Source organism: Tasmannia lanceolata, unplaced genomic scaffold, assembly GCF_043159265.1.
Source record: "Tasmannia lanceolata isolate RefF3 unplaced genomic scaffold, GAP_Taslan_0.1 ptg000003l, whole genome shotgun sequence".
NCBI lineage: Eukaryota > Viridiplantae > Streptophyta > Magnoliopsida > Canellales > Winteraceae > Tasmannia > Tasmannia lanceolata.
The window spans coordinates 48,802,511-48,818,413 of record NW_027518680.1 but is presented as its reverse complement, the minus strand read 5'-3'; the positions used below and the strand labels follow the sequence as shown (position 1 = coordinate 48,818,413).

Sequence of the window (15,903 nt, the reverse complement as noted above, 5' to 3'; positions counted from 1 at the left end):
CTGTGCATTTAAGGTTCAATTTTGGAAAATTAATTAAAAAATAGTAACTTCTATATTTCTAGTAGATCTAGAACTTCAAAGGTTGGCTCATTGCTATGATAAGTTGTTTACGTATAGTAAATCATCCAGCCTGACATATGTTGTTTGTTGACAGAATTAATTCAGAACTGCTATGAATTTACTTGGTAAAGGGAAAGAAAAACAAAAAAGATGACCCAGTCTATGAACCTTGGCCTAGAAACTTGATTGAACAGGGAAGCTTGGGCCATAAATCACTACTATGAACTTCTATCTTTTCCATATATGGAAGTCATATAGTGGGAGCAAGTGTGTCAAAGTTGAGTAGTGGGTCTTGGTATCTAGAGTGTTAGAACCCAAAATGTGGTGCTTCTGGCTAAGTGGTGGTGGAGGCTTTTCACCAACAAAGTGGAGTTATGAGCTTATGTGATTTACTCCAATTATCAAAAAGCCAGGCCAGTAATTCCTTTCAGCTCAGCGAGGGGGTGGATGATGGCTCTCGCAATGATCTGTGACCATTACTTCCCTCTTGTTGATTTTGTTGATGATCTACTTTGGTTCCTAGAGCATAATGATTTATTCTCCATTAAATTATATTATTTGTTGGGGAGTGTCCTCCCAAATGGTCCGAGGTTCCCCACTATCTGGAGCTTCCTTGCTTCTCCCAAAGCCACGGCATTTTTTTTATTTTTATTTTTATGGTGTGTTATTTATGGTAAAATCCAGATGGTCAAGAGGCATTTCTATGATTCCCGCAATTGCGTGTTTTATGGCTTCCCATTGGAGTCTCCCGCTCATCTATTTATTCCTATGCTTTGTGGACATGGACGCGAGTGTTGCATGTCGACACGGACACGGAGTGTCGGACACAGCGAACTCCCAAAATATAGAAACGGGGACACGGCTAAAATAGAAAGTATAGATGATGCAAAAACAATAATTAGTTAAAGAAGAGCTAAAAAAGAGTTTATAATAAAAGAAGAGTAAACAATAAAAGAGCTAAACCCAATATCCGATAATAAAATAGAATGTCACACTTGACATGGCACAAAAATTTGTCCACACACCCACATTAAGTCTAGCACTTATAGCAAGTACATTTAAAAGTGTCCAAAGGAGTGTCCACACGGGTGGACACGCGTGTCGTGTCGGACATGGCAGGACACGTGTGTCAGCAATAAATTCAAAGTATCGGATAAGTCATAGATTTATTCCTTTTGCCCCAAGGGTCAACGGATTAGGAGTCATTTTTTCAACTTCTTTAATCTACGTTCTGACATGTCTGTTTTTTGTTGGTCAATTTTCTTTGGCCTTGACATGTCTGTTTTTGTTGGTCAATTCTCTTTGGCCCTGCTGGAGTAAACCGATGGGCAATAAGAGTCTTGAATGTTTGTGGAAAATACTCTTTCCTTCAACATTATGGATCATTTGGAAGGATACAAACAATGGTTCAATGGTGTTGTGGTTTAAGACTTGACCATGGTTTCAAATTTCGGTTTCGGAATGAGTTTCGGAGGACCGAAGCTGAAATTTCGGACAAAATCCAGCGAAATCAAATTAAGTAATATTTTATCTTGTACAAAATTTCGACCGAAATCGAAATTTCGGGAAAATATTAAATAATCAATAAAATCCAGATTTTTTCCAGATTTTTTTGGTGATATCCCTTAAATTTCGGACCGAAATTTTGGGGAAACGAAATTTCGACCGAAATTTCAAAATTTCGCTCGAAATAAAGTAATGTTACGTACACTATATTTCACATGCAAGTATGCAACTCATAAGTACTAGTAAATGACCCTGTGCGATGCACAAGGCGACAGACAAATAATTGGACACGGACAATAGAAACTATACCTCCTCCATCTAAATAGAATTGTGTCAGCACTATGATCAATATTTGAGTAAATCATTAATTTGTTTATACTGAATCATTAATTTGCTTCGCTACAAACAAAACTTATTACAAACAATATTACCTACGGCATTCCCCAGTGACGGAAAGTGGAGTTGTTTATGATTTTAGACCAGTTAACTTTTAATTAAGGAGGCCCATTTCGCCTCCATCACGACCTACGTAGCAACGGATCATTTTAAGCTTGGTTGCCCAAGCCATAAACGCCCTATACTGTATGAAACCGATTGCTAGTAGGTACCCAGTTATGCATTATGCAACCGCAATCTATGGTAATTTGTCTCTAGTCTCTTCCGTGTTTGTTGGGTCCTCCCTAGTCATGCTACTAATCATTTTGACTTCATTTTTAGTTGTAGAGTTTTGCCTCTTGGCCCCTAGAGACGGACTCTTTGGAGCATATTCCTAGTTTCTGCTATTTGGCTTGTATGGTGGAAGAAAAGGAATTAAGGAGTTTTTAAAGTTGTGCTCAATATTCGTAGGCGAGTTGATAGTTTTTCAGTGGGCATCAATCCTTTCTACCGTTAGCAAAATTTTGCTGACATCCTTTCACAATTCGCTCTAATATTGACAATTTAGGCCTGACAAGAATTGGAGGGCTTGTGAGAAATGCTGATAGAGAGGTACTGATGGCTCTAGTATTGACAATTTACGCCTGACAAGAATTGGAGGGCTTGTTAGAAATGCTGATAGAGAGGTACTTTGGGCTTATTTGGGCCCAATTGGAGAAAGGTTGCTAACGAGACAGGTTCAAGCACTTAATGGGATTCAATTTGCTACTCAGGCTCAACTTCAATTGCCACACTTTATCATTAAAGGAGAATCCCTCATTGTGGTCAGATGGGCGAGAGACGAGGTTAGCTTTCCATGGTGATTCACAGATGCCATAGAGTAGATCCAGGATACTATGGAGGGCCATGACACAGATTTGACATGCAATCAAGTGTTCGTAGAGAAGCGATTTTGTTATTAGATTACTTATCACATTGAGAGTGCACTGTATGGTGGACTACTATCTTTTTTTTGTTCTTTTTTTTTTCTTTTTTTTGTCATTGTACTTTTCCTTCTCACCACCTCGGGCATTGGGTTTTGACCTTTTAATGACCTCTCTGAAGGGCTTACGACCGGTCTCGCTTTGGGACATGCTTTTTCCAAGCCTTTATCGGGCTTTTTCCTCTTCATTCAATCCCACTCGCTGTCCTCTTCATTCAATCTTCTCGTGATCCAAAGCACCTTTCAAAGTTCATGATTCAGCATGCCAATGGATTTCCGTTCATATTAAAACGGGTTCTAAAAATTCAAAAAGCTGCTCAGAGGTCCATTCTGGAGCAAATAGAACCTTTTTTGTCTGTGTACCAAAACCTGCTAGTTAACATTACAGGTTAGTAAAAGAAATGGTTTTTTTAATTTAAATTGACAATTTTATTGATACTATGGAAAATACATTGGGGACCAGCGGTCCCAACTTGCAAAACATAGAATCAATTAAGGATGGCCAGGAGCATACTCTTAGACCAGTTAAAACCAAAGAAGAAGATCTACTAATTCATCTGCTACAGTGAGGACCACCCGTCCATGCACTGTCCTCCTGCCAAAGGCTTCATCACTCCCCCAAAACTCCATAGCACTATCCCAAGGCCTCCATCCGAGGCTTTCTCCAAAACAGACTTGTCATCACCATTTAGATAGTCATTTAGTTTTGTGATCTATGCAAGCCATCAAAGCCCGAAGAGACTCAATCATTCTATGCTTAGTCTGGGTCTCTAGCAGATATACAACCCCAAAAAACGGGATTAGGACTTCCAAAGGGTCGCTGATCGCCAAACCTTCCTCCACCATATGGCAGCCCACCGCCTTAATGTGGAGACTTTTGGTCTCCTTCCAATACAAAATCCGATCCCCAAGTTCCTGGTGAAGTCCCAGAACAAAATAGAGAGGGAGAGCTAACGAGTTAGGGAAGCTGGCCTTCTCGGTTCCTTAAGGAAAGCCATTCCTACTTTGTTAAGGATCCTATATTCAAAATTAGATGAAGAGGGCCTTTTAATAGCAAAGTGAGTATAGAGCCTTGGAACCTCCACTCCTAGGGAGGAGGGCTATGGGTTTGACAATACGCCTCCCTAGCAACCAATAAATATAAAAATCAGAACATCCAGCTACTTTTAATTGTCAGGCCTTTTCCAACCCCGAGAACCCCAGCTATAGATTTAGCTATAGGTAGGGCCAAATTTAGGAGGCCGAGAATAGAACTTTAAGAGTCTAAACAATCTGCTAAATTTTTTCTCTACACCCGGTTTGGAATCCAAGATAGAGCTTATCTTATTCATAATTAATTGATCTTGGGAACTTAAATCCTTGACTGGGAAGGTTGGGAAACCGCCAGGGGCGCGATTGACGAAATTCTTCCTGACATGTGGAACAAACTTCTGTCTGATGTGAGGGGTAGGTTTCTTGGGATTTACCAACAATCCCAGAAAATCTTCATGCCTCTGTTCAGAGCCCACCATGCCTTTTTCTGGAATGGCTAACGGCTCCATCTCAAGCCTCTTAGCATAGAACTTTGAATTTGAATTTGAATTCCCAATGGGGCCCAACGGTTCACCTGGTAGTAGCCTTGTGGTCGCCGGAAGTTGATCCGCCGCTAAGGAGGAACCTAATTCCTGGACGGTAGATTCAGGGGATTCTTTCGAGAGCTCAACCCCAATGGGATAGACATGGTCAAAGATTTTGAGCTTTACACCAGAGTTAGGGAAGAGCCATCGAGGGGCTAGAATCTTAGCCGAGATAAAGCTCATACAATTCTGATGGTCGCCCTCCATCTTGGTTTCTACAACCTTGCCAAAGAGGCCCCCTAAAGCCTCCACCATGGAAACAGCCCATGCATGCAAAGGGATGCCATAAAAACGAATCCAAAGCTCCTCCTCTCATTGAATAAATTCCTTTGTCCATGGTGAGGGGGAGAGCAGATGGTTATCCAAGGTCACATGTCCCTTAGCAATGATCTGTGAAGCCTGCGATTCTAATTCAAACATGAAAAGAACTTCATCCTTCGCAAGTAAAGAAGGGCAATGTAACGATGGGAGTTCCCAGGACACTTGTGCCCATTTCCACAACTCCTGCAAAGACTCCTTATGGTTTTTCTTTTTTCCGACCAAGCAAGATTTGAGAGAACTTAATCACACATCTATTTACTGCCCTGAAATAGATAAAATTGGAATCGTGGAGTTTCTACTGCGATAAATTGTACTCGAATCAGGCCACAGACTATCTTCATCATCCTTAGATTGTGCCTAAGGAGATCGAGGAGCCCATTTTAATGATGATCTGGTCGAATGACACCATCAACATTCAACCCGCCATTTATAGATTGACAAGGAGAGCAAAACCATGCCCCAAACCTTTTATCTTGGACATGTTTGGGTCTCCCTCGAGTTACTCCTACCTCACCCCAAAGAGGAGAAGGGGAGGAAGTCAATCTAGCCTGTAAGCATCTTCTGCAACTAAACCGCCATGCAAAGTTATGATAGCGACAATTAGGGCATTGGCAATCCTCTTCCCTCATCTTTTCTCGGAAAAGAAATGGTTTGAAATCAAGGTTTCTAATTTCAGAACCATCTGAATTAGAAACTCTACAAAGCTGTTGGGAGCTGAAGTTAGATAAGTTGGCAAATTGTACGAACTCAGGTTAGAGACCAATTCTCAAGATCTCACATTTCATTTACCAAAAAGTCTGGCGGTGGACGTCTGTAGTGGACCAGTCCAAGAAAAAGTAAAAAATTTTCAACCAATAAAATGATGGACATAACAGACACAATTTAATGGAGATTCCAATCATAAAACCATGATATAAAACTCATATTCTCATCCATAAAGTGGAGGGTGCAATAAGTGTAGGAAAAAAAAATCTGTGCAAATGGTAAATGCTTGGTGCAAACCCTTGGTTCACAGGCTTGATTTCTTGGAATTCGGGGCAAAAATTGGGATTTAATTAAACAAAACAGTAACACTCATTCCCAAATCAGATTAAACAAAGCATGATAATCAGATTCAGCTGGGTGTTCAAAGAAATTTATCAAAAGAAATTAATCAATGCCAAACACGTTCCGTACAATAATCCCCAAAAAGATATCAGCTAACTAATGAATAAAAGAAATCAGGTCCCAGTCATTGCTGTTATAGATTCCAGATATATATGAGAACCTAACGACAATTCAACAATGTCTATGGGTGGTACTCAGAATTTTGGTCATTAACAAGATCAGAGTAGGGTAATAAAGGTGAAAAGTTAGGGAATGTTGAAGATAAACCGTAAAGGGACTAATTGGCGAAGGGAAAGGTTAGGCTATGTTGGAAGAAACAAAGGGGAAGGTTCGAGGGGGAGGACAGAGAAGAGAGCTAGACTGAGAAAAGGTGGGGATGATGCTTGCCAAACGAGATATAGAAAGAGAAAAGGAAACAAAGGGGAACAAGGAGGATTTTTGCTCCATTAAAGAGCGGAGAGAGAAAAGAGAAAGAAAGAAGGGGCGGAGAAGAGAGAGGGCTGATGCTCCCTCACCGTGAGGGTAAAAAAATGGGTGAGAGAAATGGCTGCAGGTCTACTTGGTGGTGAGCTATGTCACAAATGTCGTTCTCGGGAATTTCTTGGCGAGGGAAAATCTCGGGATATATTAATTTTTATTAATTTTTTCGGGTTTATATCGGGAAAAAACGGTAAAATAAAAATTATTTAAAAAATTTAAAAAATATTAAATTTAAGAAAAAATATAAAATAAAAATATCGGGATAATATCGCAATATTATCGGGATATTTTATGATAAAAATGAAAATATCGCTATATTTTTAAAATCTCGGGATTAGTTCGGGATTTTGTCGTTTTATCAAAATCGCGATATAAAAACCCTATATTTTGAAAATATCGGAGATATTTGTGACATAGGTGGTGAGGTTGAAGAGGAAAAGGAGAATAGAAAGAAAGAAAAAGAGATGGAGAAGAGGAATAAAAGGAGGCGAGTGGTTGGCGGCTGTTCACACAACTGTGAGGGTGAGGGAAATTGGGAGAAGTAGAAAGAGATGATGAGGAAGAGGGCGAGAGATGGGAAAGGAGGAAGTGGAGGAGGGAAGAAAGAAAGGGGACGATGAGACGAAGAAATAGAGAGGAGGGGGGGAGTGGGTGTTGTTCTTTTCCGTCAATCCAAATCAGGTTTAGGTATGAGGTTTAAGATTTTCTATAGGTTGGAGGTTTGGGCTTAAGTCATGAGTGATGGAGTTGGCCAGTATGATAACAAAGAGGGAGGGTTTTAAGTGGTGGGTTATAGGGGTAGCCAATGGGATCTAAGAAAGGGGTAGGAGGTTTAAGTGGTGGGCCATGATAGAGGACCAATAGGGTTACAAGTCTCTTTAAGTTGGCTTGGACTTGAGTTTAGGGTAGTGGACCATAGTTAATTAAGCAAATAAAGTCGACCATAGGATTGATGTGGAAATTCCTCACATCTAGGATTGATTAAAAACGAATGAAACACTAAAGCCTAAATAAAATAAGAAAAACTAAATCTGTCCATGAAATAATAATCCTTATAATAGATCACATCAATATTGAATCTGAAAACCATCCATTGGATTGCCCATTAAAGCTAGCGGTAAATCCATGAAAGATGATTCACAAGCATCTGTAAAGAAGACATCATTCATTCATGTATGATGAAATTGTTCTATCGTCAAGTGTAGTAATAACATAGGATAGTTCAGTCTAAATTTCTTACTGTTTCAGGTTTGTAATTCAGTAGGTCCCAATCCATATGCACAAGACATGGGATTGTTTACAAGCATTCAAAGTTACTACTGTTCAAAACACGTATTTTGTCGAACTTTGTAGATGAAGACAGAGTCAGAGAGACCAATGTAGCAAAATTTGCAGCATTAGACTGATTTGTGAACACCCCCCCCCTCCCCCCGCCCCGGCACCCGCCACACAACCTTCCCACCACCACCGCACACAAAAAACCTCACGCGCACACACACACGGAAAAAAACCAATCATGCCCTTAACATCCTTGCATCTGTATATTCATTTTGTGGCTATATTTGCACATTTCTTACTCCATTGTGCCACCAGTGAATGTAGACTTTAATTATGTATTGATATTAATTTAACTAACCTTGCTTTGTTCTTCAAATTCTGCGGCTTTTACCTTAAAATTATTAACATAAAGATTGAGGAACGCTAATTGAATTGAGTTATAATGTGCAGATTGTTGACAGACTCCATTGGTATGCACAAAATGATGACATGGTAAGAACTAGATTGTTCTTACTTTATTTTTTTAACTTGTGCTTAAATTTTTCTTTATATTTAAATTTCTTGTTATTCTTGATGGAAAATTAAATCTAAGTTGTCCAATTTTTTTTTTAAAGGTAACAGTAACTTTATTAGAATGACCAAAAGAGATACATCAAGGGGGACAAGGCATCCCGCCATACACAGTAATCATTACAACCTATTCCAATAAAAAGCAATTTAATGCTAACCACACCTTAAACCCACAAGGACTAGTATAGATCAAGCACGTGGATTAAACACCATCAAGTAGCAAGCCTTATGCCAATGAAAACTCATTCACGCTGCATTTCCACCATATCCACACCCTTTTTTGCCAATGCATCCGCTGCTTCATTAGATGATCTCCTTCTATGAAAGATTGTGGGGTAGCAGTACGAATACAACTCAACTAAGCCTTTGTCCCAAACTAGTTGGGGTTGGCTGGGGCAGCAATACGAATGAGATCCCGAATTTCCACAATGATATGGGCTATCCTCCATGGCCCAACAGACTCCTTCGATGCCCATGTGATTACATTGGAAGAGTCTCCTTCAATCGTTAGAGGGCCAAGGCAAGCATCCACACACTATTTCCAGCCCCATAATAGTGCTTTAGCTTCAGCTTCAGCTTCATTTGAGTCACAAATTCCGGCAGGTACAGCATACGACATTATTGTCCTACCATTTGAATCTCGAATGATTCCACCTATCCCGGCCACTCTCGGCTTGCCTTTTGAGCTCCCGTCAAGTTTAATTTGAAATATCCAATCTGAGGTGGCTGCCATTTAGGAGAGACAGATAACCTTGGTCTATTCTTTCGTGCAATTGTTTGCCATTCTCTCAAGAAGTCACCCACTTGATAACTGTTCCTGCCGAGTCCTTTCGCCTCCAAAATATTATATCAAATTTTATATCCAGAAGAATCCTTCCCCAACTTTTCTTCTTGTCCTTGAAAATTCGATTATTCCTTTCCTTCCAAATGTGCCAAGTGATAGCGTATGGAACTCCTCGATTCCTTCCAAATGTGCCTTTCATAAAGCTTGTCCAGTTTCTCCAAAAGGGCCAGCACTCCAATTGGAAAGGATCTTGCTAATCGATCTTTGGAAAGTTCAAGAGAGACCAAAACAATTAATCATTGCCTGCCACAGCTGGTATGAGAACGGACAATGCACCATAATGTGATCTTACGACGACTCATTTTTGCACAGAATACATCTACTTACAATGTGAAATTTCCTTTTCTTAAGCCGGTCACAAGTGTTGATCTTCCGACTAACCACGGACCATGCAAAGGCTGTGATTCTTGGAGGGGCTAAGTACTTACAAATATTCGCACGCCAAGTAGGTCTTCCATTGCTTGCATTCAACCTGTAAAAGGAGCGAACAGAAAATAACCCTTTGGGATCAGGGATCCACACTCTCTCATCCTGTAAGTTGGGGGGAAAATAATAAGAATGCAGGGACTCAAGAAGAGAGGAGAAACTAGAGATCTCCTCATCTTTAAGGTTATGCCTAAGTCTAATATCCCAAAACACCCTATCATCCTTTCCCCTTGAAAGGTAGTCAGAAACTCTTGCCCATCTATTGGTTGCTAAGAGGTATAGGTTCGGAAAAGCATGGTACAGACACGACTCTCCTAACCATGGGTCTACCCAAAATCTTGTACCCTCGCTTCTCCCCACACTATATCTAACTAGGGGGTTATACAAGGGTCTAAATGAACAAATTGACTTCCATGCTCCCGGACCTTTTCCTACCTGTGGGTCTCTACTCTCCCAATCCCCCCATTCCCTCCCATATTTGTCCCCAATGATCTTGTGCCATAGGGCGTTCTTCTCCTTCCCATATCTGACTAAGTTGTCCATTCTTCAAGCAGCCAACTCAAGTGTTTTCTTACCTGTTGCCTTTATTTATTATCTTGTTTATTTTCTGCATTACTATTGATGGTTCGTATATTGATTCTTCTATTGAACATATGTATATCTAGTTGGCATTTGAATTATATTCTAAAACATAGTCTCGCAATGTAAACCCTCTTCCTACTTCTTTTAGGGTAATGATATCAGCACTGTCATCTTTTGATATTCCCGTGGTCCTAGCTTGTCTTTTCTATTTTAATTGGCTTTTCAAAGCTTTCTGGGAACTGTAATAACCTCTTGGCAGCCCTTTAAAGTTTAAATCCTAGAAGACAAGAAGCTTCCCTGGAAATATAAAAAAATGGCAGTGCTGATATCATTTCCCTTCTTTTATATATTATTAAGAAAGTGAGAAGGTGTTTAAGGGTTTGGATTTAGATGAGAATTCATGGATTTCATATACGCTATTGAGGATCATTTATTATTATTAGTATTATATTACTACTCTCCTTTGTAACCGATTTCTGAGTGCTAGAGGTTTTGTTTTACCAGATAGTTGACTTCTGCTGCGGCGCTAATGATTTCAGTCGCATAATGAAAGAAAAGCTCGATGAAACTGGCAAAAAGTGCTTCTTCAAAAATTATGATCTTATTCAACCGAAGGTAACTTTCACTTTCCAAGAAATTATCTTTCATCTTACAGGTTTGTACTTGGAGTGGGACATCTTGTGCCCACCCTGATTATTAATAAAATTGTTACTTTTAAAAAAGAAAAGAAAGAAAGAATGGTTACAAATATATTGAAGTGTTAGAGGGGATTTATCCACACTGATACTTGAAAATTTGTCTAGCAGTTAATACATTAACTAAAAGAATATGTGAAACTCAATTTTAGGATGCGTGAAGCGTTGTTCTGTGAAGTGGCTAGGGATAAATTAAGTCGAATTGTCTCGGGTCATTAATGGTAATTATGGTGCTTAGGAATTGTTAGCAGATGGAGATCTTTCTTCCAAAAGAAATTAGACAAATACAGTTTAGGTGGAAGAGTTTGGGTGCTACATCAGGATGAATTAAAAGTTGTTCAACGCTAGTGTTCGATGATGATATTTACAATAGTTGTGTTATTTACGTGATTTTTTAGTCAATGTTCATATATACTCTAATACCCTAATATATTTCTGAACATGTTAGAAGATGTGTTAATAGTTTGGTGAATGATAATTTTGGGTGCTCAAATCTTCCTATCTATGAAAGTTCCAAGAGTGCTTTTTGATTGATTTCGATAATGTGGCTTTACCTTGTTAGTTAATGAGATTTGGCTAATTGAGCTGCAAAAAGAATGATAATTTAGGGTGCTCAAATGGAGCTAACAATGGGGGATGTTTTTGGCATTGAATATGATGAAGATTTGGGGGCCACCAAAAACATGTTTCTAGCAATGGCGGTAAGAGACAAGGAAGAAAAAGAGGTGAGAGCAGAAGAGGCTGAAAAGAAGATTGGGGAGGGGGCTTCGGCATTAAGTTCTTTTCCAATTCAGGCTCTTCATAACCTTCTGCCGTGAGTTTCAGATTAAAGGCAAGAAGACTTTTGTGTTGATTGTTTGGTAGTTTAAAGGAGGCCTTTTAAAACTCTCGAAAGAGACCGTAGGAGGAATGTTAGCATGGGAGGTTTATGATAGATTTGAGAGTCTTTGATTCCCTTCTTCAGGAGTTGTTCTGCCTTGATTAAGTTCGTCTCGATGAGTATTTATGAGGAAGTAAGTGAGTGGATGAAATGATGAAGATCTTCAGTAAAGCTTCAATTTCTTAGGCCTGGTTATCTTAGGCACTACTCCAAGCAGTGGAGTAGTTGTATTGATTCTGATTCCTCTTAGCTTGAGAGATTCCAGTCTTTCGTTTTGGGTGATATCCCCTTTTGTACATGTACTTGTCCCTAGGCGATTTGGAGAGAAGAAAAGTTCTTTTTGGTTGATTGGGAAGGAGGCTGGGAAATGTCTTTCGGTTGGGGTTGCCATGGGGTCTGTAGTTTTGTAAGGAGTGGTGGGAGTTGACAGGTTGGATGAGCTATACTTTATCTTGATGTACTTATGATTACTTTTTACTTGGTTCTTTTGAGGGCTCAGGAGCATGCTCCTTGCCATAATACTATGTAAATGCAATGCCGGACCTCTGGTCCCCAATGTAAATCTTCATGGTATAAATATAATTTGTCACTAAATGGAGCTATTATTCCTGTCTATGAAAGTTCCATGAGAGCTTTTTGATTGATTTCAGTAAAGTGGCTTTTAAATATTTCCAGTTATGTTCTTTTGTGACTTGAAATGAAGAACATTAAGAAAATGATGTGTGCTTAATTAACTTCTGAAAATGCAGTGAACAGGAAAAGTTATTCAAAGTAATTACACATGTAATTATATTATTTGCTACTTGGTTTGCTCTTTATATATTGCATTTGAATTGACGAGCTGGGAGTGGGCATTGATTTTGTCTTCTGTTCTTTGTTTTGTTTGGTTTCTTACTGTTGAAGGGAATGGACAATCCTAAGGTTTTCTGTTCATTTGTCTTGATTCTTAAGGTAGATCAGTGATGGTTGGGAGTAACAAATTTGCATGTTATGGGTCAATAATTTTTATGACATCATAATGAATTGATGAATTTTGAAGCATTTTGTTTAGCTATTTATTAATTTTTGGGATACTTATAAATGCCTTTCTGCAGTTCGATTTTAATTTTGAGAAGAGAGATTGGATGACTGTGCGCCCAACAGAATTACCTACTGGGTCACAATTGGTATGACCATATTCTTTCTTCTATTTTATTCTTTTCGAGCTCATTATATCCTGTAACTTATTCTCATCGCTTCTGATTAGATCATGGGCCTTAATCCTCCGTTTGGGGTCAAAGCTTCTCTTGCAAACAAGTTCATTGACAAGGCTCTTGAATTCAAGCCCAAGCTTCTCATTCTTATTGTTCCACAGGAAACAGAGAGGTAATATTTCTGACCATCACTTTCTCCATCTCATTTTCATTTATTTTTGCATATTCCTCTTTCTCATTCATTTGCATGGCCCTTTACCAGACTAGATGAGAAAAAAGCTACGTATGATCTAATTTGGGAGGATGGTAAAAAACTCGCAGGAAAGGTATGAAAACTAAATCATGTCCTTGCCATAAAAATAAAAAAACCCTAGCGCATGTCCATTTCATTCTTACTGATATTACAAACTACTTTTGAATGACCTTCGGCTGGTGGCTAACACCTTTCTCTTCTGTTCAGTCATTTTACTTGCCCGGTTCCGTTGACGTGGATGACAAGCAAATCGAGCAATGGAACAATAAACCACCCTTTCTCTATCTTTGGAGCCGCTCTGACTGGACCTCGAGGCACAAGGCCATAGCTATCCAGCGGGGACACATGTCTGAGGTGCAGGAAGAGTCTGGTTATGATGCAAATAAAAACGAAACACGGGTTTCAGATCAACATGAGGAATATGGTGATTTAAATGATCAAATGTCCAACGTATTATATGATGTGTCCAAACAAAATGATCAAGTAAAAGAATTGGAAGAACCGAGAAGTCTCGTTCCTGAACAAAAGAAGGAAATTCTTCCACCAAAACAAGATAGCCGACTTGGGCGGAGTACCCATGAAGAGGATGGTGACAGAGATGCTCATGAGAATCATGAAAACAGGAAGAAAAGAGCCCGTGAAAGTCCGAAGGAGAGGGAACATAAAGCAAAACAATCAAGGCTCAGGACTGCCACTCCAGAGGACAAACAGGACAACGTCAGGTCCCAAGAGAAACAAATAAGTCGAAGGACTGCGACTCTAGATGACAAACAGGACAACGTCAGATCCCAAGAGAAGGGAACAAGGCGTAGGACTGCTACTCCAGAGGACAAACAGGACAATGTCAGTTCCCAAGAGAAACAAATAAGTCGAAGGACTGCGACTCCAGATGACAAACAGGACAACGTCAGGTCCCAAGAGAAGGGAACAAGGCGCAGGACTGCGACTCCTGAGGACAAACAGGACAGCGTCAGTTCCCAACAGAAACAAAAAAGGCATAGGACTGTGACTCCAGAGGACAAACATGACAACGTCAGGTCCCAAGAGAAGGGAACACCTCTGAGGATGAGTTCGTCACCAAATAGAACGGTTCCTAGAAGCTTATTAGGTGTCTCATCTGAACCATTTACGCATCCTTCCGAACCATTTATCCATCCTTCAGAAAGAGTAAGTAGTGAGAATAGCTTCCATCATTTCCGACTAGGCACTTCAGGGTCTGGTTCAGAATTTGGATCAGGATATGGAGGATCACTGACAAGTATTGCTGATGGAGATCTTGATGATATAACTAGAAGGTATACTTTGAACAAGGACAACCTGTTTCCAATTGGGGCGCAGAGATGGTCGACGAGTAGTAATATTGTTCCTGATTATGGAGTTCCGAGAGTCCAGGAACAGTTTCCAGGGTACATAAAAGACAGCAATGTTGGCAATAGTTATGCTCAGAGGCCTTATTTGGATGACCTTGAAAATTTTGGGCAGCGGGAGGCCGATATTCGACTACAGCTCCGATTGTATGGTCAGCAAAGTTCAGATGATTTGCTTCAAAGGAACCCATATCAATTGGGCCAGGATTCTGGATTGGGCAAACGGGCTTCTTCGCTATCTTCTCCCTTTGGTCTCTCGGTTTCAGCTGCCGAGTCATCCAGATTGAACTCATCGGCAATGCAGCGTTATGCCCCTCGTCTCGATGAGATGAACTATGTGAGGCCGAGTCCCTTTGCCAGTGATATGTCCTCCATGACGGGCAGAAATAGCATGCCGGAGATGTCCTCGCTGACGGGGAGAAGCAGCGTCTTTAACGCACCTGGTGCACCGCCTACTTACAATGCTGACACACTGGGCTTTGCACCGGGCCCTCAACGGCCTCCATATCCATACAATAATCCATCTGGCTGGCTTAACTGAGTTACTCTGTAATAAGTTATCTGGGTTTGTCTTTATCAGTGAATTAATGTAATAAGACGCCATTTACTTGCTTATGCTCATCAAGATTACTTTTGTTAATGATCTGAAAATTTTTGCTGTCTGACCTTTGGGACTGTTACCATGCTCCATTGGGATATTCTTGTGATGGTCCTTGAAAAACTTCTAATCTTAACTGCGTTCTCTGCTCTTGATAAAACACTTGTATCACTGCTTTTTATCACTCATTTCAACTGGTTCCTTGTGCAGGCTACTAAAATAGTTCTTCTCTTCAAAAAAAGCTCCCTGCAAAACAATCTCATTTTTCACAGTAGTGGTAACATGCAGAAAAATCAGTTGCAGTAACAGTATCAACAATGGAGAATAATTACTCGTGGGCTATCTTTACGCAAACGGTGCGAGAATTCCCTCTTGACCAGGTTCCTAATCAGTCTTAGCATGTCTAAATGGGATTTACTAGCGTACATCACAGAAGGCATATCGCGGATGGTCTGTTGCATTTGAGAGGAGCCACACATGCTCACTTTTCAACAGATTCTGTCTTCATTCACGAGGTGGCTTCTCTCACATGCAACAAACCATCCGCAAAATGCCTTACGCGATGGACGCTAGCAAATCCCTGTCTAAATATAGATTCCGCCACCTCTGAACTACCAGTATATCTCTGTTTGCTGATAATGCCCCAAGCCTTGTATTCCTCCATTGAAACCAAAGGAGAAAGACTGTAAATGTGCAGAATCAGACGACAGCCTGCAATATATTTCCTCAGATTGCCCATTTCTTCCAAACCTATGAAAAAGAAACGAGAC

At 40.1% G+C, this 15,903-nt stretch overlaps 1 protein-coding gene across 1 annotated transcript in view; it reads left to right on the top strand.

Moving 5' to 3' along the window:
- The window catches only part of LOC143855477 (protein ENHANCED DOWNY MILDEW 2-like), a 50,191-nt gene extending 34,991 nt beyond the window's left edge, over window positions 1-15,200 (top strand). The window contains exons 15-20 of the mRNA XM_077365593.1: window positions 8,176-8,217; window positions 10,652-10,762; window positions 12,817-12,888; window positions 12,969-13,087; window positions 13,178-13,241; window positions 13,376-15,200. Of these exons, the coding sequence (XP_077221708.1) occupies window positions 8,176-8,217; window positions 10,652-10,762; window positions 12,817-12,888; window positions 12,969-13,087; window positions 13,178-13,241; window positions 13,376-15,076 (2,109 nt within the window). The 3' untranslated portion in view covers window positions 15,077-15,200. The remainder of the gene's footprint in view (window positions 1-8,175; window positions 8,218-10,651; window positions 10,763-12,816; window positions 12,889-12,968; window positions 13,088-13,177; window positions 13,242-13,375) is intronic.
- The last annotated feature ends 703 nt before the right edge of the window (window positions 15,201-15,903 follow it).